The sequence below is a fragment of the Micrasema longulum genome, unplaced genomic scaffold, assembly GCF_059751315.1.
Source record: "Micrasema longulum isolate JH-2025_06_02 unplaced genomic scaffold, ASM5975131v1 h1tg002923l, whole genome shotgun sequence".
Classification (NCBI taxonomy): domain Eukaryota; kingdom Metazoa; phylum Arthropoda; class Insecta; order Trichoptera; family Brachycentridae; genus Micrasema; species Micrasema longulum.
The window spans coordinates 133,016-158,736 of record NW_028280041.1 but is presented as its reverse complement, the minus strand read 5'-3'; the positions used below and the strand labels follow the sequence as shown (position 1 = coordinate 158,736).

General features: G+C 30.8%; 1 protein-coding gene across 1 annotated transcript in view; it reads left to right on the top strand.

Annotated features, from left to right (window-relative positions):
• The first annotated feature begins 432 nt into the window (after nucleotides 1–432).
• The window catches only part of LOC148271344 (uncharacterized), a 37,528-nt gene continuing 12,239 nt past the window's right edge, over nucleotides 433–25,721 (top strand). Inside the window, exons 1-9 of the mRNA XM_088241503.1 lie at nucleotides 433–733; nucleotides 4,689–5,033; nucleotides 5,818–5,912; nucleotides 6,492–6,711; nucleotides 12,001–12,217; nucleotides 12,832–12,972; nucleotides 17,056–17,258; nucleotides 19,176–19,334; nucleotides 20,167–20,372. Coding sequence (XP_088097629.1) covers nucleotides 541–733; nucleotides 4,689–5,033; nucleotides 5,818–5,912; nucleotides 6,492–6,711; nucleotides 12,001–12,217; nucleotides 12,832–12,972; nucleotides 17,056–17,258; nucleotides 19,176–19,334; nucleotides 20,167–20,372 — 1,779 coding nt within the window. The 5' untranslated portion in view covers nucleotides 433–540. The remainder of the gene's footprint in view (nucleotides 734–4,688; nucleotides 5,034–5,817; nucleotides 5,913–6,491; nucleotides 6,712–12,000; nucleotides 12,218–12,831; nucleotides 12,973–17,055; nucleotides 17,259–19,175; nucleotides 19,335–20,166; nucleotides 20,373–25,721) is intronic.

Sequence of the window (25,721 nt, the reverse complement as noted above, 5' to 3'; positions counted from 1 at the left end):
CTTTATGTATATTTGCCTTATTTCTCGTACTGAAAATTCTATAAAAAGTCTGTCTGTAGAGTATTGGTAAGGTTTTTTGTTGGCTACTTTTAGTAAGGCTTTTTGTGCTTTCATTAACGGCTCTAATGTGGTTTAACTTGTTTCTCTCCATCCTATTATTCCATAATTGATTGTGTAAGAGCATAGTAGACATTAATTAAATTAGTTTTGCTTAGAATGTTTCTAATGTTTTTAAATAAATATATAATTTTTCTTAGTTTGTTTGCTGTCTTATCTACGTGTATGTTTCATCTTAAATAACTATAAATGTGCATACCTACATATTTTGTATTATCTACCTTTTCTAAAGTTTGGATACGAACAAACCCACAAAAGGTAGGCAGACGACATGAGTCTTAAATATAAGCGCACCTAACCTAATCATTATTTATTGCAGGAGCAAACATTTTCCAATGCCAGCCCGGAATTTCTGGAACATTTGATAAGAAATTAGCTGTAAGACCAGGAACAGAAAATGCCCTGAAGGAAGCAGTCTTTATAATGAGGGCCAGAGACGTATCAGGCTCTGTGTGGAGTTCTCTCGACTGTCTGAAGAAATGCCAGGCAATTAGAGAGTGTCACAGTGTTGTGGTTTTGCACCAGAGTATGGAATGTGTTGGCCTCCCAGAAGCCAGTACTGACGATCTCCTAATAGATAACGATGCGAATTATTTCATCAGACTTTGCATTGATGGTAAGTTACTTAAACACCCCGATTTCAATTAGATATATTTTGTTCCAGAAAGCATGTAAGGAAGTGCAATATTATCCTTTCCATATTATTTTTCATACTGTATCTTATACGTTTTCTGCAACAAAAATGCTTCAGGGAGGTCTTTACAAGTTTAACCACTTCAGGCTGGTGAATTTAGCCAAGATTGGACTGCATGAACCAGGAGGTTCCTTGTTATCCAGACTCTCATCTGAAACCTACGGATCCTGCAACCTTACCTTTCCGAAACATTAACGTTGCAGTACGATATATTTCAAGTTTGAATAGCTGTTAATACGCGATGTTATACAATATACGTTAAGTTTTAACTGTATTAAGTTATGCAGTGTAATCACTGACGTATAACAAAAAGACACATTATTTCCATACTGGCTACATATTAGAATGAGCAAATATTGCTCTGCCCCTAATATTTTGATAAAAAGGCATAGCTAATCACTTATTAGGAAGAGATACTAATATTATTTCCTTAGTTCATTGTTTATTGTTGTTATATTGTTAAGTACATTATTTGTCCTAACTCAACACAGAACTTGGGTCTCGTGGTGTTGAGACTTGTATCTCAATAAATGTAAAAAAAAATTATACTGCAAAAAAGTTAATAAATTACTTAAAAAAATTAATGAAATATTCAGGACAATTGTAAACTAACAAATTACAACAGGGATGGAGAATACCTTAAATAAGGGAATATGGAAGTCAAGGTATTTACAGGGCTTATGACCTGTCATTGGCTGGTTTAAGTGGCCACTTTACACACTGTGTAACATTCACCTTGTTGTGAACAACAATAAAGGTTTCAGCTCTTTAACATCACTAAAATCAAAAGATAGAAGAATTGAAAAAATATGGATGATCAAACATAGGCAAAATGGTGAATGTTACACAGTGTGTTAAGTGGCCACTTAAACCAGCCAATGACAGGTCGTAAGCCCTGTAAATGCCTTGACTTCCATATTCCCTTATTTAAGGTATTCTCTATCCCTGTTGTAATTTGTTAATCTTAATGACCCCCGAGGGGGTGAAATCCAGTCTTTTGTCTATGAACATTTGGACAAACTCAAATATTGTAATTGTAAACTAGATTGAACATTAATTGATATGACTTATGAAGCCTGTTTGTCGTTTGTATGTAGCGTTTAAACGAACCAGTAAAGTATTGCTGGAACGTAAACATGACAGTTCTTTATCATTGGCGTATTTTCTGTTTTATCGCAGTAAATATGTAATAATTTACCACCGGACTAAATATTCGCGCGTACTGAAGTAGAGTTAATTAAAAAAACATCGTTTGATAATTATTTCTTAATATATGTAATTATAAGGTCATTGATAAAGTTAATGTTTTAAATGAAAACCCGATAATTTTGGTGCATTGACTTATTTATGTTGCAACTGTCAATCTGATGACTGCGGTACGATAATAATAACGACTAAAATTGAGTAAAATGCTTTTGAGATTTCAATGCATTTTCAAAATTATACACAATAAATTATTACAATTGCAATATACATTTTACTACTTAAATAATGCTCTATAACTTTTCTTTATTTGATTAAATAAATATGTGTTTGTGCTTTTGATTTCTTATTTTTTTTTTTATTCTTTCAGATGTATTAAATTAAACGTTGTAACAAGTAAATTACGAACTTTTAAATTACTTCAACTATAACTTCTTTTACATGTAATGATGTAACAACTTATATTTAAATATAAGGTATTTAGTAAAAAATACTTGCTTCACTTCCACTTATTTATTTGACCAATTAGCGCTTTCACCCTCTAATGGGCATCATTAGACTGGTAAATATTATACAGTGTAAGGATACACTTTGATAAAACATAAATGTTGGGTTGCCATTGATGATTTAAGTTTACATTTTTTGTATAATTTTGTTAATTTTGCTGTACTAGCACACGTTATTTTATTTAAATTATTTATTGACAATTCTTGATGGAATTCCATTGTTATGATGTGAAGTGCACCATTGAAGTGTATTTTTTAAAATTAATAATGTAAATATAAGTTATTACATCATTACAATGGAATTCCATCAAGAATTGTCAGTAAATGATTTTAATAAAAAAAAAATTAAAAATCTTAAATATGTTTTCATCAACTTAACTTTTTAACCTTTGCACTCGTATTACTCGCTACCTATTTTTGTTTTATTTTTTTTTAATGTATTATATAAGCAAATTTATATTGTAAAATCCCTATGCGCGTTTCATGTGTAAGAAAATATTTTAAAAAAAATTACAAACGGTCTTTCCTCTGATTATGAACGTTGTAATGTTGTCTGAAATAAATGCAAGAAATGCTGACTTTATAGCTCAGAACTCGTAAGTTTTTAAAAATAAAAGTAAGCTTTATTTCTTCGCAAAGTACTAGACACACGAAGAAGAATCATAGGAAAAATATGGACTTCATAAAATTATCAGAATGGCAAATAATGTAACATGGTGAACATAATGATTACTCAAACAAGCCTATTAAATATCGTAATTTATTATCATCTATTTTCAGGGGTTTTTCTTCTGTCTTGAATTAATTGTATTCTGCAATGGTATTCCAATTGCAGTGTATTTGGGCCATTTTCTTTCATTGTTCACAAAAGGCTTTGGTTCCATAGAGTTGGAAAAAAGTATCTCAATAAATCAATATCTTTTCCCAACCATGTCACCAGAAGTCAAAATCCGCTATTTATTAAATCTTCTAAAACTTTTTTTATGCGACACTGTCCAGAATGTGTAGATTAGTCAATTAATCACACGACTTGGAATTCTTTAGGATTGATCTTCCACCATTTCGTAGATTTCTTTGCGACTAAATCAGTGTGCGATGAAATTGGATAAGCATGGTTTAGCTCAAAGTCTAATGTCTTTCGTTTTTATGAATATATTGTAAACCATTATTGTATTGACCATGTTTGTATTTGCTTCATAGTTTTATGTTATTTTTGATCAGTTTTTTGTATTTATGTTTCCTCGTGTAATTGTTGTAATTGGCTTAGGTTGTATTTATTTTTTTTTTTTTTAAACGCCTTTTAAGCTTTTACATGTTTTAACATACAAAAATACAAATAAAGACAGACACGTATTTTACAAAGAAGTAGCAAAAAATATATAAATGATTATTTGAAGAAAAAGAAAAATATCAAAATCATCTTTACATATTAATATAAACGTGGAAAGAACAGAAGTGCATTTTTAAATATGGAGACAGAAAAACATTTTACACAAATAAAGGAGCAAAAAATAAAAAGGAATTAAGAAGAGAAAAAAAAATTAAATTAAAAAAAAAAATCATTACATATTAGTAGCAAATATATGAGGATTCATAATAATACATACATATATTGAAGTACAGAATGGGAGTTCATTTTTTCGTATAGGTTGTATTTAAATAATCTTAAAATTAGAAGAAGTTAGAAAAATACTTATTAAGAATACATATATGAGTCAATAAACGGTAAACAATTGAAATCAACATAGTTTTATTTAGGTATTACAATTTGAAGATAGTAAATTGATACTCTGCCTTTTAAAATTCAAAAGTGTTATATTAAATAAATCTACGTCATTTGCGTATTCATTTGCAAATGTATGAATTCTCCTTATTAGCGAGTGTGAACTGTAGTTTATTGCAGATACATTTACATGGAATAGTTTATTAAATCGGGCAACCCGGCCCGGAACTCGCAAGTTAATCAGTTGTAACAGTTCGGAACAATCAAATATTGAATTTAATATTTTAAATAAAAATAACAAAAATTCAGTTTTCTTCTATTTTCTAATGTTTGTACATTTAAATATTTATTTAAGTATATGGAATTAATATTTCATATATAATGAATAAATAAATGTTACATTAATATATTGTGAATAAAAAATAAATGTGTTTTTTTCTTCTAGTTCCAGAAACTTGTCGCACAAAGCTTTGGTCTATAGAAAGTTCCTATGGATACAGACTTCTAAGTCAAGGATCGACTGCCAATCTTATTTTGAACGTGACTGACGCACAATGTTCGCAACAACTCCTCAGTCTTGGCAAGAATGGAACCTTCCGGTCGGCGCAGTTCCAAGTTGAAGCTAGCCCTAACATTCCTGATGTTGGACCCTATGGATATATCTCACATAAGGCTTCCTCTGTTCTGGGAAAATGTGTGTTGAACGTGGAAAACAAATTTACGGAGCCCGAATCCTTTAGAGTCGTTAGTGGTGACCTCTGGTACAAGGAAAATCAATGCGTTGAAGATTGTAAGTAAAAATAAGTACTCGTTAGTTCCAAATAATCTTTTATTTATATAATGACAGTTATGGCAGATACAGAAATCGATAAATCCGTGTGCAAATGTGTATGTTTCTAATCCACACCAAGCTGAGATAATATTGTAACCGTAATAATTCAAATGGACTTATCACGTGAGGTAATATCATATTATTCCGAAAAAACAGTTTAGGCAATTCTTAAATTAAACTAAAGGACTCAAAATGCCGAAGTGTCTAAATAAAGCAGAAGGTCTGTTGATGTCTGTCAATAGTCCGGCTTCTCCTGAATGCGTTTTTTGTGGTTTCCTTTTCATAAAGCAAATGCGTAGAAGTTCCTTAACAAGGTTAGAGACGATTATCCCGACAGATCGTTACACTATAGTTAGAGCAGTTAGGAGGAACGAACCTTTTGCAGTAAATATAAGCCTTGAACATTTCTTTTTTTGACGTACATACTTGTTTTTTTTGTAAAAAATATATTTAAATTTTCTCGACTCTGCTCACTTTTAAAGGTATTAGTATGAAATAAATATTTTTGAAGGTGATATAATATAGTAAGTGTCAACCTTAAATGTCACGCAATTTTACTTCGTTTGCCGATACTAAACAAACTATTATTATAAATTAATGTTCCTTAATAATCAGTTATAATCGAGTGCAATCTTTAAATTATCTTTGTATTTCTTTGTCATCTAATCAATCTTTTTTTTTTTGACAGGATTACATTTTTTGATAAGGTTTAATAAAAGTATCCAAAATTTATTTTTTTCAGTTCCTAAATTCATCGAAAGATGTTCTTATGAAGAATATTACAACCAAACACTTAAACATTATGACGTAATGATTAACGGAATATCAACCCAAAAGGTAAGACATATATTTTCAAATACTGAGTCTCTTATTTCTAAAATTATTTTTCCTATACTAGTAAATTTTTTTTTTCCACAGTTTTTTCCCCGTTATTTCACTGTCTTTTTTCGCATTGTCTCCTTAAATTACCGATCGTTTTAGTAAAATAATTATTTACTTTCAAACGTTCCCAATTTTGACTATGATTGAATACGATAATCTTTAGTTTTCTTCCATCTGTTGATTTATCCTAAGAAAAACAGCCGAAATCATCTTTGGAGACTAGTTGTTGTGTCAGTCTTCTAAATTTTTCTTTTAGGGATTTCAACAAGATTATCAAATCCTCCAAGAAACTTAAACGTACTTAAAATATTATTGAGACCACTGGTCTAAAAAGTAATATAAATTAAAAAGTATTTTCTTGTAGAGGAGATCTTGATAATTATAAGTTATTCTGAATCCTGGCACCTGAAGTGTATGAATGATCATCTTACCTCCTATTTAACAAAAATAACACAATAATACTGCAGTTGGAGTGCCAATGCAGTTTTATGCACTACTGGGTGCTTTTAGGATTTTTTTATTTTTTTATTCTAGTGCAAAAAAAAATGTGAGGAAGAACTCCAGTTTAACTGCAGAGGATTTACTACAGTGCCGTTCGAAAGAGGCAAAAGCCAGGTCATACTGTCCTTGGGAAGCGATGATAACACTGCTAGGATCTGTTATCTGCACAGCGAGGATACTCTTACTCACGGCTCGTGGCTACTCACTAAGAAACAACATGCAGTTTATTACAGAAGAGTCACGTGCCTTAATGGTAATAAAAATCAATGAACCAATAAAATACAGATAATAAATTCATTCAATCACACATTTTTGTTGAGATAATTTTTGCAATATAGATCGATTCTTTTTATTTTTTTATTGAAATACATATGAGTACAGATATAAGGTAAAAGAAATATTATCATGATAATACGTAAAATAAATATTAAAACCAAAGTAGTCGCAAAAAATTGTCGGCCTCGCAGTGTAGTGGTCAGCGCATTTGCCTACCACGCAAGCGGTCTTGTTTTCAATTCCTGGCATGGTTGACATGAAATATTTTATTGACATGAAAATTTCTTTTATACTCCATTAATATAAAAAAACCATCGATCGAGTAGCCAATTCCTTATTTTACTTTTGTTACATCCAATATTAAATCTAAGGTCAGTTGGAATGAAATTAAAAATATATGGAACAATATAATTTTAAGTTCTACAATCATTTAGATGACAAGGAATCACTAAGCCGTCATTATAAGTAAAACAAGTGTTATGATTAAAAGTTTGATACGTTAAAAATTAAAACAATTATTAATCATACTATTAGTAAATGATCACTAGCATAATATTAATATTATTTCTTAAAACAACTGTACGATTTATATTGCTGTTTTTTACTGTTTATCAGTGCGCAATCACATTGTTGAAATGTTTTTCTGTGATAATAAGAAATAATTCAAATCGATTTTACTGTAGTGAAGGTATTTAAATCAATGCGTCGCGTGCGTCTGCTTTTAATGATGTACGAGTACAATAATGATTATTAAAATTATGCGATAAATCTAATAATTAAAGAAAATAATCTACTTTAATTTATATTGCTCTTTTAATTTGATATTTCTTCAACACAGACGAAACTGCTAGCAATATGGAATAAAGGCATTTACAAACATTAGTACATCCAAAAAAAAAATTAGTTTATAAAATATCTAAATAACAAAAAACTTTACAATATTTGAGTTTGTCCAAATGTTCGTAGACAAAAGACTGGATTTCACCCCCTCGGGAGTCATTAAGATTTACAAATTAAAACAGGGATGGAAATTACCTTAAATACGCTAATATGGAAGTCTAGGCATTTACAGGGCTTATGACCTGTCATTGGCTGGTTTAAGTGGCCACTTTACACACTGTATAACATTCACCATTTTGTCTGTGTTTGAACATCCATATTTCTTAAATTCTTCCATTTGTTGATTCAAGTGAAGTTAAAGAGCTGAAACCTTAACAGTTGTGAAGAGATTCATCTGACTGAATTATATCACATTCTAGGCAACGCCTGAAAACAATTTTTCATTTTCCAAATCAAGTCTTTTGTCTATGAACATATGGACAAACTTATATGTTATAATGTATCCAACTGGTCCAAGAAGAAGTTTAAAAATTGATATTCCATAAAAAAGGTATAAAACAAAATTCAATTTTTGCCGTTTTAGTTTTTTTAAAGGATTTTTGAAGGTATAATTCAACCCAAAGATAAGGGTAAAAATAAATTAAATTTCTGTGGGTATATAATATGCTTACATTTCTTCTTAAACGTTAAAATTTAAGTTTGTTTCTATAACTTTCCTGTCCGATTTAATATCTTAAAACTATTGAACAAATTTTATTTCAATATTTTGCTTTTAATATTATTTAGTACCAATGTAACTAAGTTTGATCTTAATTTCAAAAGGCGTAATCTGACGTTTAAAAATTATTATTATATCGATTAAATAAAAGTTTTAAGTTTATTTTTATTAAGCAGACCTTAAACATGTATCATATTTATCTAATATATATATATACATATATATACATTAGTGCGCCATTTTAAAAGAACGACGTTTAAAATTGCTAACTCGTATGATTTTCGTACTTTTTATCAGATTGCCTTACGGGTAAAATTTTAACATTATAATAAGCTGAAGAGAAAAAAACTTTACGTGGTAGAAGAAAAATAACTACCCTTTTGGAATTTAAACTCAACAGAAATCGAGTTAAAACTTGTTCCTCGTTTTACTTCAATTAATTATTCTTAATATTTATAAGGTTACAGGTAAATCTGATCCATAGATTATTTGATGAAATTATAAAATCAGTGATTTTCTTAGTAATTTTTTTATTTAAGAATACCAAAACTCTAGTTAAAAAGTGAACATGATTTAATATCAAAGACACTTAAGCTTATTTAAAAGTCATAAAAGTATGAAGGAAAGTTTGGTGTTAAAATTCATACAATCTACGCAAACATTAGCATTAAAAGAAGATCTGAGCTCGTTATCAGACTAGGGTACATTAATAAATGGCCGTCTCAAATTTTAATTACACCAGCCTGCTTTGCATATCAAGCCCAGGTCTCGTGAAACATTTTGAGAAACATCTAGATAAATATTTCCATGCATACCTTCCAAAACCAAATAACGGCGGGTCATTAATTCTGGAGTTTCTTTAAGCACTTGAATAAATGACCCCGTTATGAAATATGGATGGTTAATCTCCCCCAACAAATTTAATAACTAACGAGAAATTTCAATGTTTTTATTTTTATATTTTAAAAAAATAAAAATATTAGCGTTCTTAGAATTTACCCAAATATTTCAATTTCGGTGGCCATTTTCCACGAGTTGTAAATAACTCACTATTAGAAAATGGAAATCAAGTTACGGTAGAGTGGGGTTCGAACCTTGGACCTCTGATCCGTGAGTCCGCAACACTAGCCACGGGACCACAACCCGATACAAATTTAATGATTTTATTTGTTTATAAACTAAGTAAAAAAAATGTTTTATGTAATCTTAAAAATCCCCAACGATAAATGGAGTTAACACCGCCCGCGACGTTACGCGTTCTGATCCTGTATTCTTCGCAATTTCGTTTCGTAAGTTTATTCGATTCGCATAAATCCATCTTGCTCTAACGTAATCAAAATCGTATTTCGCTCTCGTTCTCGCTCAAACAAATCAGTTATAGAATAAGGCCACCAGTCGGCGAGTGATGAAAATAAACAACTGAAACATAACTGACAAGACGAAAATAAAACATCAGTATGACTGACGTTTATTGAACATGCCGCTGAATTGCAGGCATTCTACGACATCGTTTGACTTGATCGTATAAGTTTGAAGGAATGACAAATAAAAAGTTTTTTTTCTTATATTTAAAAGTTGAACCCCGTACAATTATAATTTTTACCCGCCAAACATCAAAACACATGGCTGCCTTGAAAACCGGAAATATGTTGACAGTTGCAATTATGGTCGCCCATAGTTGCCATAATAACGTTATATTTTATATGGTTATGGCAAACGCTTGCTCATCGTAATTCTTATTATTAAAACCATTGTTATTATTATTTTCATACATTTTGAGAAACTCCGCCGTACAATTAAATCTTTTAATTTTTATCACGTGTAAGGAAACATTTTCGTATCTAATTTCCAGTAGCACTGAACTTCCTCGTTGGGGATAATTTGGTTGGCCTACATTTGTTCCATTATGATTTTGATATTTCTATTGCGTGTACAAGACCTTTGAATTGCGTTCAAATGCATTAAAACAAAACAAATATGCAGAGCTAAATTTAAATAATAATCTAATTTCCAATTGTAAAAATTCGCTTTACGCAATTGCAATTTACATTTTTACTACGCATGAAGACATCTTAAATGGTCGCAAGTGCACCATAATTCAAAAAACTCAATTCGTTAACCAATCAAATAAAGATTGTTTGAGAAAATTAACACATTTGCCTCACATGAATTTTAATATTTATGATGAGATATAATCAATTCGCTTTTTTGATTATTTGCACAGCCGTGATCTCAATACAGAAACAATAGGAAAATCGAGTTGGACTTTTTTAATGAAAAGCTGTTTCTTTACTTATACGTGATTTGATAACCATAAAACGCAAATAAAGTTATAGAGTTCAACGAAAAAATGGTTGAACAAGCCAAAATGGAATCTATAATTACTATCTGTCGTACGCTCTATAAATCAAGAACAATTTCTGTACATGTATATGTAAACTTTTTGTACAAAACATGTCTCTTTTATATACATTGATGAGTTTATTACAAGTAACAACTTTTTTCATTCATAAAAAAAAACTTCTTATTCGATTATCAAACAAATTAAGTTGAACATTAATAGCTGATGAAAAAAAAAATTCGAATAAACCAAACAATAACTTTATATGCCCGCCTCGTGGTGTAGTGATAAAGACATTTCTTACAACCTTATTTTTTTTTTAGCTCAGTCATTTCTCTGATTGTAAGGTTTTTTATGGTTCTTAGAATATTACCACAACAGGCCAGGAAACCCAATTACACTAGTGAATTACAGCACAGAACACCGAAGCTTTAGAAAAAGCCCTTTTTTTTTGTTTTCTCACCGGGAATCGAGCCCAGAACCTTCAGTGCGTGAGCCAAGCGTTTTGACCACTATACCGCAGAGGCTGCCAATGTGGAGACTAATGTTCTTGAATTTAATAAAACAATTTTTTTTATCATTATTCACGATAAATTCAAAATCTTCTATATTATATTCCATCCATTTCGAATTTCCAGATATCGAAATAATTTTACAAAGGAATATTTCGTGGTCTCTGGATAGCCACATGAAACGTGAAACTTATCATCTTGGCTTTATATGTCTGATAAATGAACAAGTAACAATGCAGTGGCCTATGCACCACTAGGTGTGGAAAGGGGAATGGTGATGTTTTTTTAAAAAGTGGGTACAGAAAAAGAGAGGATGAAAAAAAAAAGTGTCAGGAGGAAATAGGAAATATTTCTTTAGACGTATTATTTTATTCTGAAGAATTTCTCGTCTCATTTCGACTTACATTTAAACGTTGTTATGCAGAAAGCAGCCAGTCCACAATAAAAAAAGAGATATTGCTGTTATCGGGTGTAGTAAGGTCAATTATGTCTTGCTAAAAACAGCCAGACCGCTTTCATACAAAAAAGTGTTTTAATCACCTTCTGAAAATGGTGTCCATCACCAAAACTGCATTTCTTAATTTGCTTAAAACACCCACGGCACTAGAAAATCTTAACTAATTTTAAAAATCATTAGAACTGGTCAGATACATAATTAAATTCTTGTTTGTAATGAAAAAAAAAACTAAAATATTCCGTGTTTATCATTTGTTTAAGTCAAAAACATTCCAACCGTTGTACATATTTGTTCATTCACTCTTTTCACAAAGGTACTATTATCTCATTTTCACTTTTCTATGCCTGGCTGTTTTCTGCATTCATTTTATTTTACCCGTTTACTTGTATATATTCCAGTCACAGTAGATTGCTCTTCTACCGGCATGTCCATATCCTACCTACCGCGATCTGACTTTCGGGGCCGGATGTACGCCAGCGGATATAGTGAGACGTGCTCTTCGCCAGGACGAGGGCGCGGCGTGCCGACTGCACTGCTCGTGCCCTTTCACGGACAAGAATGCGGGGTGAGCCAGGCATACGCCCTTCATGACGGGAAGCCAACAGCCGACAACAAGTAAGAGAAATACTGCACTAAATATTAACACTCGTCCTTATTGCCACCATTCTTTCATCTGCACCAGACGGAGCATATGACACTGTTGTAGCGTCCCTTTGTGAGGAGTGTGAAAAATGACAAATTTTTATAAAATAAGAGAATTTCAACACTCAATGTATCAACAGATTTTAAAGATTTACAAACAAAATTGAACCTCAATAATATAGAAAAATTAAATGGTGCCTTTATTGGTTGACAGCTTTGCTCTGTGCATCCTTCCGCTTTTTATTTAGTTGTACCCCAACTCAACAAAGGTCTCTTGGCCTCTTAGGGATACGTTATTGTTTTTTTTTATATGTATCTTTTTATTAATAAATAATTTAAATGAAAATATTTAAATAAATAAATATAAAAACATTTCCGGGTAAAATTTTTTTTTTTTAAAGTCAGAGCTGATAATACGATACATAAAAGGAAACCTTTTTAATTATGACTTAGTTTGATAATATTTTAAGAAGAAAAAAAAATGACTGCACTTTATTATTAAAATGATTGTACATAATTATAATTCTACTGTCAGAGACGCTTTAAATATATTTTCAACATGCCTTGAGCCTTTTTTATTTTTTCAGAACTCTCATGTACACATTATTGGTAATACAGAATAATCCAATAATACAAGCGCAGGGAGACAGGTTTGTCCGCGTGGGGTGTGTAGCACCCCCTTCCCTTAACCTAACCCTAGGAGCTGATATCAACGTTGGACAAAACAGGTCTGTTTATCCTCATTTCATCGTTTCATTTCATTAATAAGTCTTCATTTTTCTACTTCCCCAAGCCCCTTTTGCTTCTATTAAAATACGAATTTCACATTGCGTTTTTGTACGCCATGACACGAGCGATGCCAAAGGGTCGTTGTAAAATGTTTCTTTTTATTTTTTTAAATAATTTATTTCTTCATATTTGATCTGTAACGGGGCAATTAGTGATGAGCTCAAACGAAAATGCAAACCAGGATCTAGTTCATCTATTCGTGATATTAAGATGCGATTATTCATAAAACTCTTTATATGGTAACCACTCCACTGAGGCCACATTATTTTTAGCATTTATTATTGTTTATCGTGTGAAAAGAGAATAAATTAATGCAATAAATAAGCAAATACAGTTTACATACATATGCATAAGGGTGGACAAGTGGACATATTGCCTTAAAGCAATTACTTCCTACCTACCCAAACCGTTTAACTTGAGAAAATCGGTGGTAAACGAACATTGGAGTAGGCCGATGATGTTTAAAGTTTTAAAAATTTTTTTAGACATCAAAGTGAGAGGAGTATAAAAAGTTGCATTTTGAATCACATAAAACGTAAACATCATAAAACAATATATTTCATACTACTTTTGGCTCTCAACCGAGGTTTGAAGTTTATAACTGGTTGAATATTTTGTTAATTATATATATAAAGGTTACATTTTGGATCACATTGAACGAAAAAAATATATTTAAAAAAAAATCCTACTACTTTTAGCCTTCAAACGAGGTTTGAAATTTAACTTTGTTTGTCTGTGAATATTTATTTTTTATTCGATATTCATCACTTTTACTAAAGTATTCAGTAATTAGATGTAGATACTTGTTTTGTTTGTTCGGACCAACGTTCAACCTAATTTATACCTACCTACTAGAGTGGGCTGATGATGTATGAAGTTTTTTTATTTTTTGTAGACACCAAAGTGAAAGGGGTATAAAAAGTTGCATTTTGGATCACATTGAACGTAAACATCATAAAACAATATATTTCATACTACTTTTGGCTATTAACCGAGGTTTGGAGTTTATAACTGTCTGAATATTTTGTTCATTATCTATATTGATAAAATATTTTTTTTGTGTTAAGATATAACTTAACTACATGACAAATACAAACGCGTTTTAAAACTACCGAAATGCAAAAAGTTTACACTCCGCGGAACTAATTCCGTTGAGCGCCTGGCTAATATTGACGAAAACAATGGCTCATTAAAACAATCCCATACATTTATTTCAAAACAAAGTGCAACTCACACCTTAAGATGCTTATTAAATAAGATTTAATTCACATTATAAAATTTAATTGGACGGATTTTCTTACTTAAATATGAAATGACAGCCGGCTAAGTGCAAAATAATGTCTTTTTTGATGATTTCAGGCTGTGAATGGGGGCCAAAAGTAGAATCAATTTAAAAAAAAAAAAAAAATGCATCCCGAGTAATCGAAAAGGCAACTTTTTAGGCCCCTTTTATTTCAAAATTCGGAAAAAAAATATTAGCCTACCCTAATGAACATATTATATTAACTATGATATGAAGAGAAAGGAAACACGCACATTTTCAGAAAGCGACATTACAGAAGCCATTTGAATGTAAATAAAGAAGGCGGACGTCTCAGATATTAGTTGGTCGATTATTCTACACTCGAGCAGTTTCTACTGTGAAAGAGGAGGCTAAAAAATTAGAGCGTTTAATGGGTATTTAAAGAATCCTCTCGTTGCTAGAACGAAGAGATTATTAAACATATTATTATATAATATTAGAAGTGGGATTACTAAAAATATTGTGAGGAAGTGGTAGAATGTAAACATTTCTCCTATGACTGATTCTGAGCCAGTGTAGTTGCGCGTAATATTCGGTTACGTTTCCGAATTTGCGAAAATTAAAGATATAACGTTAACAAACATTTGGCAATTACTATACGTTCAACTGTCTGGAGATAGGATATTTACTCAGTGAAAACCAAATACCACCTATAAACAGCCTGCATAACACCTATTCTCCTCAACGGATGCGAATAGTGGCACCTTACTAGGGCCCAAAACAGCAAAATACTGAGTTTCAAGAATAGGTGACTTAGGGGAATCTTGGGTGAGTGGTGATTTGACTATGTAAGAATGAAGTAATAAGACGCAGCAAACTTGACAATACAGTTAAAGTACAAGTCTAACCTACGTAGCCACAATTCCCTCATACACACCCAATGGGGAGAAGGGCACTGCATTTATACACCAATAACAGAATATCCGATCGTTTGTTAAAAAGGATCATTAAGGCACAATGATCAGACTCACGCTCCAGGTGGAAGTAAAGGGACAATGTTATATTGTAGCGCAAAATTTCATTTTCAATTTAATATTTCAAATCGACCTTGTTTTGTGATTTCTGCGTGGATAATGAATGATAGTCAGCATAAATAAGTTTATATTTAAGTAGGTATAGATTTAAAAAATCTGAATCATTGAAAAAGTTAAATGGCGTCAAAATTACACAACAAACATGGGTTTAGATTTAGGTTTTACTTTTTTTTAACTGTGAACCTCGCCAGTTTACGAGTATACTTATTTTGCAGTTTTTTTCAAACCTATTTTTTTATCAATACCTACATCATGCTCTATCAATTGCGATGTAATTAATTAACAAAGTTGTAATTAAACTAGGTAACCTACGTATGATTGCTTCACATGAATTGAACGGAGTACTGAGAAGCAGTAAATTTGTGTTGGTAGGTAATTGCTGTGTACACATGACCTTTAATTGGGAAACTGAAGACACCCAATTTCCAATTAACTTAATTATCTTCTTTGAAGACATCCCTAACTGAGTATTTGAGTTTAAACCAATAGTGATTATTTATGACATACTTGTATTTGTTTAGCAATATTTTTTTCCGTTTTTATCGTGAAATATAAAAGCTAAAAATTTTAAACATCATATTGAAAATTTTGTTTCAATCTAAAATTAATGTAGTGACGTAAATGGAGGATGTAAATTTATTTACTTATTTATTTAAAAATGGTAATTACGGCTTAGCCAATCGAAACAATAACATAAAGAAACATATGTACGTATGTACAAAAGAAACTGAACAAAGTGAGCATAAATACATGTGGCAAAGAAAAACAAAGAAAATAAAATAACACTATTACAATAAATTTAAAAAATAAGATCTACATATATGCAAAACTTCAAGCTAAGCCTTGTCAATCCTTTTGTTTCCCACTCTGTAATAGTGGCGAAGAAATCTACAAAAAATTAAAAAATCTATCCCAAAGACAGATCTTGTGAATTTTTGAAACGATTTAATTTCTACTCCTTTTAGACATTGTGGTCTAAAAAAAATTGTTTTTAAAAGATTTGATCAAAATTGCAAATTTTGGCGTCCGTTTGGTAACATAAAAAAAAATGATTGCAGTTGAGATGAGACATTTCTTAAAGCTTCAAATATTTTGAAAATGCATCTAAGAAATAAGCGGCATATTGATTTTTACGACCAATTAATTATTTATAAATGGATAACAAATCTTCTAAAAAACTGACCGTTAATATTGTTTTTAAAAAGATCCGTTATATCGCAATATCAATAACTTTCTAATTATTAAACAATATTAAATGTGATTTTAAAATATAAAGTGTCAACAAAGCTTTCGCTTGGGTGTTCAACAATCCTATGACTTCCGCATTAAGATTGATATCGGTACTAATTAAAAAAGCCTAACGAAAATAATTAAAACATAATAATACACAATTAAAATAAAAGCACTGTAATAAAAGCTAGTCATAAAATTGATCACGACTAAGAAAAGCACGAACAACTATAAATCAGTCATTGAGAAACAATTCTTATAACTTAAAGAATCTTAGCATCTGTAGAGCTGCATCTCGGATCATTTTGCATTATTCCTTTCCTTTCTTCTTAAAAGACTTTCTATCAGTGTCAGCGCTTGGTGATTGCTTTTTTATTTTAATTTCTTGATTTAATATAACTTTTTTTTTTTCACAAATTGTACAAGTTGTTTTGTTAATATAATGTATTTTTTAGTGATGACAAAACACCGGAGGGTACTGCCTCAGTTCCAGCTTCTTCCGTATTTAACACAACTGGATCTGTAGATGCACCTAAAGTTAGAATGTACATCATTAATGACCCTGATGACGGAGATCCAACTGCACAGGTGAATGGAGGAGCAGTTTCATTGGGAGAAACTATAGAACTTAGGATTGAATCAGAATTCTCAAGATCAGGTAAAGACTTGCTAACTATCGCAATATCAAGTTAAACGTGACAAAATAGTTTTTTTCCGATCTAAATAGGTCTTGATTACAATATGTATACTTGGTAAAATACTTGGTACACTTAGACTTATTTTTTCGATCAATTAGCGCTTTCACCCTCAAATAGGCATCTTCGGACTAGTAAACATTATGCAGTGTAAGTATAATTTGAATTAAATGAAATATTATTTTAAGTGTAGGTACATTTAAAAATAAGTTGAAAGAGATAAAATACGTAATATTTCAATGAAACAAAGTGGGACAAATGGTTTAAACATGTGTATTGTAAGAGAGGATTCTAGTCTATGAAAATATTTATTGTTTTATCACAATGTACAGGGTCCAACTAAGAGGATTAATATAGGTAAGTTTTTAAATTCTATCTGCTGATTTATTAAAATTCTATCGATATTATTTATTATCCAATTTATTTCTTAAATTTCTGATCTATCTAACTCCGGACCTTTATGTCATACGTGTAAAGTTTTCATGTCTTTTGACTAGTCCAAATTATGTTTCAACTCGTTTAAATGTTATGCATAGTTTGATATATCGTTATTTAATCAATGTGAAGCAAATTTTCTTTCAGTATATATTTAATTGCTCTCCCGCTTTGTCCTATAAATGAATCAGGACAATTACACGTTAATTTATATTTTCCGCTTTTTTTCAAATTTGTTGACCTGATCTTTACTATTAATTAATGTTTGGCTCAAAAGTGTTTTATTATTTATTATGGTTAAAAAAATAAGTAAACATCATTACAATGGAATTCCATCAAGAATTGTCAATATATAATTTAAATTAATTCATTAATATTTGACGTCATAATTATACACGTATACGTAACACATATAACCTAATCGACTGTAATCTTCTCAATAATAAATAAAAATGTAATTAATATTTTCATTACACGTAGGAAGCATTTCGAAACGGTGATCGATATTCAAGTTTTATTTTGTCTTTTTTTTAGATCAGTAAACAAAGCAATATTTTTTTCCTTTGTCTTCTTTAACACGAAATAAGTTTACTAATTACATTATGGATATTGAATTTGAAGAAGATACGTAAATTGACTTAGTCAGAAACCATTTTCAGGCCCTACAAATAAATAAAAGCAAGACAAGATACTTTAAATATAATTAACGCGTAGGCAGAAAATGAGCGAGAAAAGATTTCTCAGTGAATTAAATTTGACAAGCTAAAGTAAGGAATTGATTGTGCTTAAAAATAATAAATTGTTAAGGAAGAACTTTTATTGTTCTCGTTGCTTTGTCCTTGCCAATTTAGGTTTCTCATTTTTCCCTCTCCATTATATCAGCAAGTTACAAAGGACACCATTATACTGTTTAGTATTCTTAATAATTATACATTTATATAATCATATTGATGTTCGTCTTGAGGTTGGAACTCCGATTAAATTATTTTTATTAATAATACTGTAGAAGATATTTGGATCTCATTTGCTAATGTCTTTAAAGGAGCTGTGTATTTAATTTTTATCTCTCAACGAACTATTTCAACATATTAACTTTGAAACAATAGGTTCTGTCCACGCATTTTATAAAAAAATAAATATAAATTTACGATCGTAACGATATTAATATTTTTTTCGTATGATGCCAATTGCGACGATAATTTTACTAGAAGTGTAATGATGTACATTTTTTTTTTGGGCTGGCGTTGTTTTAAATATGTTTCTTAAAAACCGTTCCTTCGAAAAATTGTTTATTAAACGGTTTAATTTATTTAAATATAAATTATGGTTTTCATATATATTTTTTGATGTTTGAAGCGCCTACTTTGTGGAACATTAATATTTAATATAAAATAAAAACAGAGTGATTTTATTTTAATATATTGAATATTGTATTTATGTTTTAGATATCGACATTCACGCCTATCACTTGGTGGCTTCATCCCAGCTTGGGGACAGCTCAGTTTTACTTCTGGATGCTCGAGGTTGTCCTACAGGACAAGTAGACTTTCCGGCTCTTGTTCGACATAAATTACTACCAGGCAAACATGGGAGCAATGACCGAGGTATACATTATTAATTTATTTACATATTGTTATAAAATGCGATCCCTCAGGCGAATGTGTGGTAAAACGATGTATGATAGGTGCACAAATGTCGAGATCCGTGAAGTGTGTAAGGCTGAGACATGCATTATTGATAGAATCAAGAAAGGGGTGCTGCGTTGGTTTGGACATGTAGAGCGAAAAAACGGCTAAAAGGATCTACGATGCAAATGTTGATGGATGCAGAAAACGAGGAAGACCAAGAAAGATATGGCACGATCAAGTCCATCAAATACTTGAAGATGGACATGACAAAAGTAGGAAAAATCGGCGTGCGTGCATGAGAAGATGTATGAATGTGGAGAAAGCGAGGTCTTTAAGCCAAGATAGAGTGTTAGAGCGTTCTATCCTCTCTGCCTATCCCTACGGGGAAACGGCGTGATGGTTTATTTGTTTGAATAAAAGTATTCTCTTATCACAAATCCAAAAAAAAATAAAAAAATAATGTATTCGTTGAAATTTTTTTATAAGATTTTTGTTTTTAAAAATTGTTTATTCTTTACTAGGTACATTTGAAACGAAAATGGACATGCATTTCATGATAAAATTAACTCCGAAGAGTTGATAAAAAATGGCTTCATAGCATTATTTGTCGACATTCATTCACATGATTTTTACAACAAATGCATCAATCAACTACCATTCACATGGCACAACTGCATAGATAATATGAAATATTTTTTTGATTGAATCAATACGTAATTTTCTTTAAAAAAAATAACCCATAGTATAACAGCAATTTTAAAGGTAAACCTTATATTTACAATTGAGGTTATTGATATTTTGTTTCCAGGTGGAAAGTTTTGGACGACAAGCGCCACCGCACCAACTATCCGGTCTGGTATTAATATGAGCAGAGTGGATGGTGGTTCAGGTAACGAAACCATTGAAGAAGGAGCAGTCAGACTCAGTGCTCGGTTCAGAGCCTTCAGATTTCCTAACTCCCACGTGGTAAAATTTAGCGTAATGGTGCAATTCTGCGTTGGTCAATGTCCAGAGGTAGGTAAAAAAAGCAAAATTAGATTTTTGTATTATACTCAATTTAAAATAAACTTAATAAAACAAATTTAGATGAATTGCGATAGAGATTTTGAATAAGGGAAAATTGAATTCATAAGGCATATGTTCACTTTTTAATAATGATATTTTCTCTACTCTCTTATTTTCTCATTTTTCACTTTCGTGATATATTTAAATCATGACATTTTTTACTGGCTATTTTTAGCAGAACATAGAACGTCCTTTCTGAATTCGTTTAAATCATTATCCCTTTTTCAAAAGTTAAAGACACGTCTCACAAATATTCACTCTAATTTAAAATGAACACAAGACAATTGACTTAAAAATCTATTACTTATACACAGATGAAACATGTGATTATTGTTTAAAAATTTCATTTCAGAATGTAAAAAAAGTATGTTTTTGCTTCGACTTTGGTAGCATAACAATTTGTTGTGATTTTTTTCAAGCTTGAGTATTTTGTAGGGGAGACCGAGACACATCAAACAGCTTAAGGATTATGGTTATTAAAAAAAAAGGAAATCAGTAAGAAAATACTGATTATTTTAAATCGAGAAAACACGTAACAAACAAAATTTTTGCTTATAGTAAAAATACGTAGAAACCATCAAAAATAAAAATTACAAGAATATACAAAAATTAACATTCTGCCCACTATGCCCCGGTGCCGAAACAAAATGAGCATATGCACGCAGTCAAAATCTGGAGTAGAAAGAACACTTATGTGTAGATTTATCGTCCTTATCGTCTTTTTTTGCGCCCCATTTTATTCGCGAAACAGACAAGTTCAAAGAACCAATCCAAATGCTGGGCTCAAAAATTAGGCGGAGTTCCATCCATTAACTTTGGCTTAATTCTTCGTCTTGGGAAGATAAATAAAAGTGGCTTAAACGAGTATCATTATGCAGGTTTTGACATTAAGGAGCTATCCTCGCTAGGGATCCTACTTGTTTTTACGCGTTCATTGCCAAAATCTTTGCCAAACTCTTGAGAACAGTAATGACCTCAGTTTCGTCAACATTATAGATCGCACTTATAGTTATTTTCTATTTTTCAACAAACTTTTCTAACAAACTGATAAATTTGCGAACAGCGGCATGGTTAAACCTCATAGCTAGAGCAGCAGACATCATTTCCTCAACGAAACATTTTTTTTTCCATTTCAAAAAGCTATTCTCAAAGTCCTTTCCATATCTAAGTGCCTGGGAGTCAAATTTATGAGGAAAACCATTGTTTTCCGTCAATTTGTATACAATTTTATAGTGTTCTTTCATTAAAAAACCAAACAGGCCTGCTTCCATGTCTTTTATATATTCTGATAGCTCTTTTTCATTTGCTGCAGAAAAAACTGTTTTGATTTGTCACACTTTTTCAACTTGAAAGGTCCGAGTTTTTAATTGTTTTTTTTATAAACCTCTTAAGGGTGCTCCGAAAAACCTTGTTATGAAGAGAGGCAGATTAACAACTCATTTTTTCCAATTTGACACTTGCACAGCTCGCAGTATATTCTTTTAATTCCATTTTTGATGTGTCATATTTTTCACAAATTTGCAAACCACCTAAAATAATAATACATGTTTTGATAGGTATGTTATGTTTTAAAAACGAAAGTTTTTAATTTGATGTAACATAAGAAAATAATTTCTCACATGTAAAATAATTTGTGAAAATAAAAATTAAGCATTGAAAACACAAAATCAAAATTATGGGGCGTAATTGGCACCACGCCTATTTTGCCCCTCCTATTTTGACCCAAACACCGCTTTTAGGTAATAAATTCAAAATAAATATTAAATGACATCGGAACTTGGAATGTTTGATTTTGATAAATGAAAAAATACGTATCTCAGAATAAACGCGTAATAAATTACCATAATGCACAGCAACACCAACGTTATCAACGTCTCAATACGCGTTAAAATATGACGAAAACTACATAAAACACATTTTACAAATTCACACTACCCAGATGCATGCTGTCAATCACGTAACCACTCTCCGCAGATGCTCACAGGACACTTAATGATGGGGAAATGCAATTAAATATGGGTGCCAGCTCTAAAAGCTAATAAGTGGGGAGGCCGATATGCGCCGGTCTCCCCTACCGTAATTTACCCGTATTTTGGGCCTCCTTGCCTGTTATGGTGCAAGAGAAGTGTGAATAAGGAAAACATTAATGACATCTTCAAATATTGAAAAAAAAAACAAATCGATTTCTATAACCACTTTTCTCAATTTTTTTTGTTTGGTGAAAGCAGTTTTACTTCATTTTAGTAAAATATGTATTTTTCTCACGTCCGCAAAAACTCTTAAGTGTATATATATCCTCTGTTGGTCAGCTTCAGAGAAGTTATTTTGTATAAGAATCCGAGTTAATCACTCAGTTAGATATAATCTTATTTTAGCTGTTACTTTGTACTTGGCAAACTTGAAGTCTCAGTAATATGAGTTGTCCTTCCGAGGAAAGTTTTCACAAAGCTTGGGCTGTTGGCATAAAAGTGAGAAACTATGCATAAACTATACTGCTTCTTAAATTTCTATTCAAAAACTTTAGTTTGAAAGTAACTTCGAGAAGTTCAGTTACCGACAGATTAGTGAATTGTCAAGAATAAACCCTTTAATTGGCGTACCGTACATTTCTATAAAATTCTGAATAAATTTATTTTTTGTCCAAATCTACAAAGTTCTTTAATTGTTTAATATACTTTAACTTTCAGTACAGATTTGATTAGAATTTTTCATACCTCTTTATCACGCTAATAAAAGCAGTGAGCGATATTAAATGATGGCATATTCGTGTTTTTTTGTAATAGAGGTGAACACGAAGTACGAACTAATGAAGGCAAAAAATGTTTAAAGAAATGTTTGAATTATATAATAATTATATTAATCAATAAAAGAAAAATCGATATTTGAACGCTCCATTACATTATTACACCGTAATAAAATATCTGATACTAAAGTATTAGTACACGTTTGCGTTAGTTTCTCCGGACCTGTGTCGTATCAGCGCGTTGGTTTTATATTTTAGTAAGGTTTTAATGTTTATAAGCGTCCTAACAGAGAGACGGATACGTCTCGAAACCGGTATACAAAAAAAGTCGGTAAATTATTATGTCAAAATATTTACTAATTTATTTGTTTTTATTTATTTATTTATTTAAACGCCTTGTAGGCTTTTACATGTTTTACATACATTTATATATAAAGAACAGACATATTTTACACAAAAGTAGCAAAAAACTGAAAATGAAGTAATAAGAAAAATAAAATAAAAATATATTAAACTAATCTTACATTTAGTACAAACATACATATATTCCAGTAGAGAGAACAGTAGTTCATTTTTTCCCATCGGTTATATTAAAAGAATCTTAAAATTAGAAGAATGTAGAAAAATAATTATTAAGAATACAGATATAAGTTGACAAAAAGTATACAATATAAAACAACATAGTATTATTTAAGAATTTAAATTTGGAGAAAATAAATTGATACACTGCATTTTAAAATTCAAAGGTGTTTTATTAAATATATCTATATCATTTGCGTATTCGTTTGCAAACACATGAATTTTCCTCATAGGCGAGTGTGCACTGTAGTTAGTTGTAGATACATTTATATAGAAGAGTTTATTAAATCGAGTAATCCGGCCGGGCACTCGCAAGTTAATTAGTTTTAACAGTTCGGAACAGTCAAATATTGAATTTAATATTTTAAACAAAAATAACAAATCATTTAATTTTCTTCTAGTTTCTAATGAGTGTAAATTTGAATATTTATTTAAGTATGTATAACTAATATGTTCAACTGAAATACCAAATTTAAAATTAACGAAACGTAAACATTTATGTTGAATTCTTTCGATATTATTTATATGTACTTTATAATATGGTGACCATATAACCGAGTTGTATTCAAGTTGGCTACGTACTAAAGCAACATATAAAATTTTCATCACATAGACAGTCAAAGTCTCTAATCGTTCGCAACAGAAATCCGAGAGTTTTCATGCTTTTATTAGTTATGCTCTGTATATGTTTAATGAATATTTATTGAAATGTCTGACCACAACACTTTAAATATGAATAATTGTAATACATTTAGTACTTGAGATTGAGGGGGTTAGATTGCGTATAAAGTATAAAGTCAGCCAGTCGCGGGCGTTGCAGTCCTATGCCGGCCCTGACAGAATGTTCCCTGTTTGTGCCGGGCTTCCTTAATAATGACACCAGGGCAGGCTTAGAGCATTAACTTTGCCCAGTCGCTACCGTTTTTCAGTCAGGATAGAATAAGTGAGAAAACGTCTGTCGTTTTTTTATTCTCACTCTAGTTTTATCCTAGTCTTAAAGTAATATTCCTAACCCAAAATTATTACGACGCATTGCATTTTTCTAGGTCCTTTTATGTTTATATAAAAGCCTTCCTTGACTTGTATTAAAATATTAAGTTTTATCAATATTAAATTATTTTTTTGCTGGTTTGCCTACTACACTTAAAATTCAAGGTTCAATTCCTGGTAAGTAGGACATGCAATAATGATTTATGAGGTGGTTAAACACTGCTTAAAAAGGTATGAAACTATGGTAGACTAATAGATTTAACTCCAACAATGCTTTGAGTATTTTAAACTGTTATGGACAGGCTGGATACCTGGAACCCTAGAGAGTTATTTAGATTTAAAATTATGCCCCATAGGGGAAATTACCCTAGTTGGTGGAATGGTTCAGCTGGATGAATTATTCCCTCACGAACAGGTTTCAGCTCTTTTACTTCACAAAAGTCAACAGATGGAAGAGTTGAGGAAATGTGGATGTATAAACATAGGCAAATCGGTAAATATTACGCAGGGTGTAAAGTGGCTTCTTAAACCAGACAACGACAGGTTATAAGCCCAGTAAATGCCTAGACTTTCATATTCCCTCCTCAAAAATGTGTTTCCTCTGTTGTGACAAATTAAGATCAAATTAACACTAAAATATATATTTTTGAAAAAGGAATTTTAAATAATTACAATATAAGTTTGTGCAGCTATTTGTTTGTCCATTTATAAAGTATTATATTAAATTTTATTGTATTTGTAAATAGGCATTAATAAAAAATAATAATCCTAATAGTTGCACGACTCCAAAAAATTCGTTTCTGAGTATTTGCAAAAAATTTGTAAATGTATGTTGTGTTAGCTTTAATTTATTAACAAAACGATTGTTTAATAAAACGTGTAGCCTTATATGCAAAAATGAAAATAACATACAATAAGGTATAATATGTAAGTAAAGTAATTGCTTTTAGTAATATCTGAAATCGTTTTAAACTGGATTGTACAGA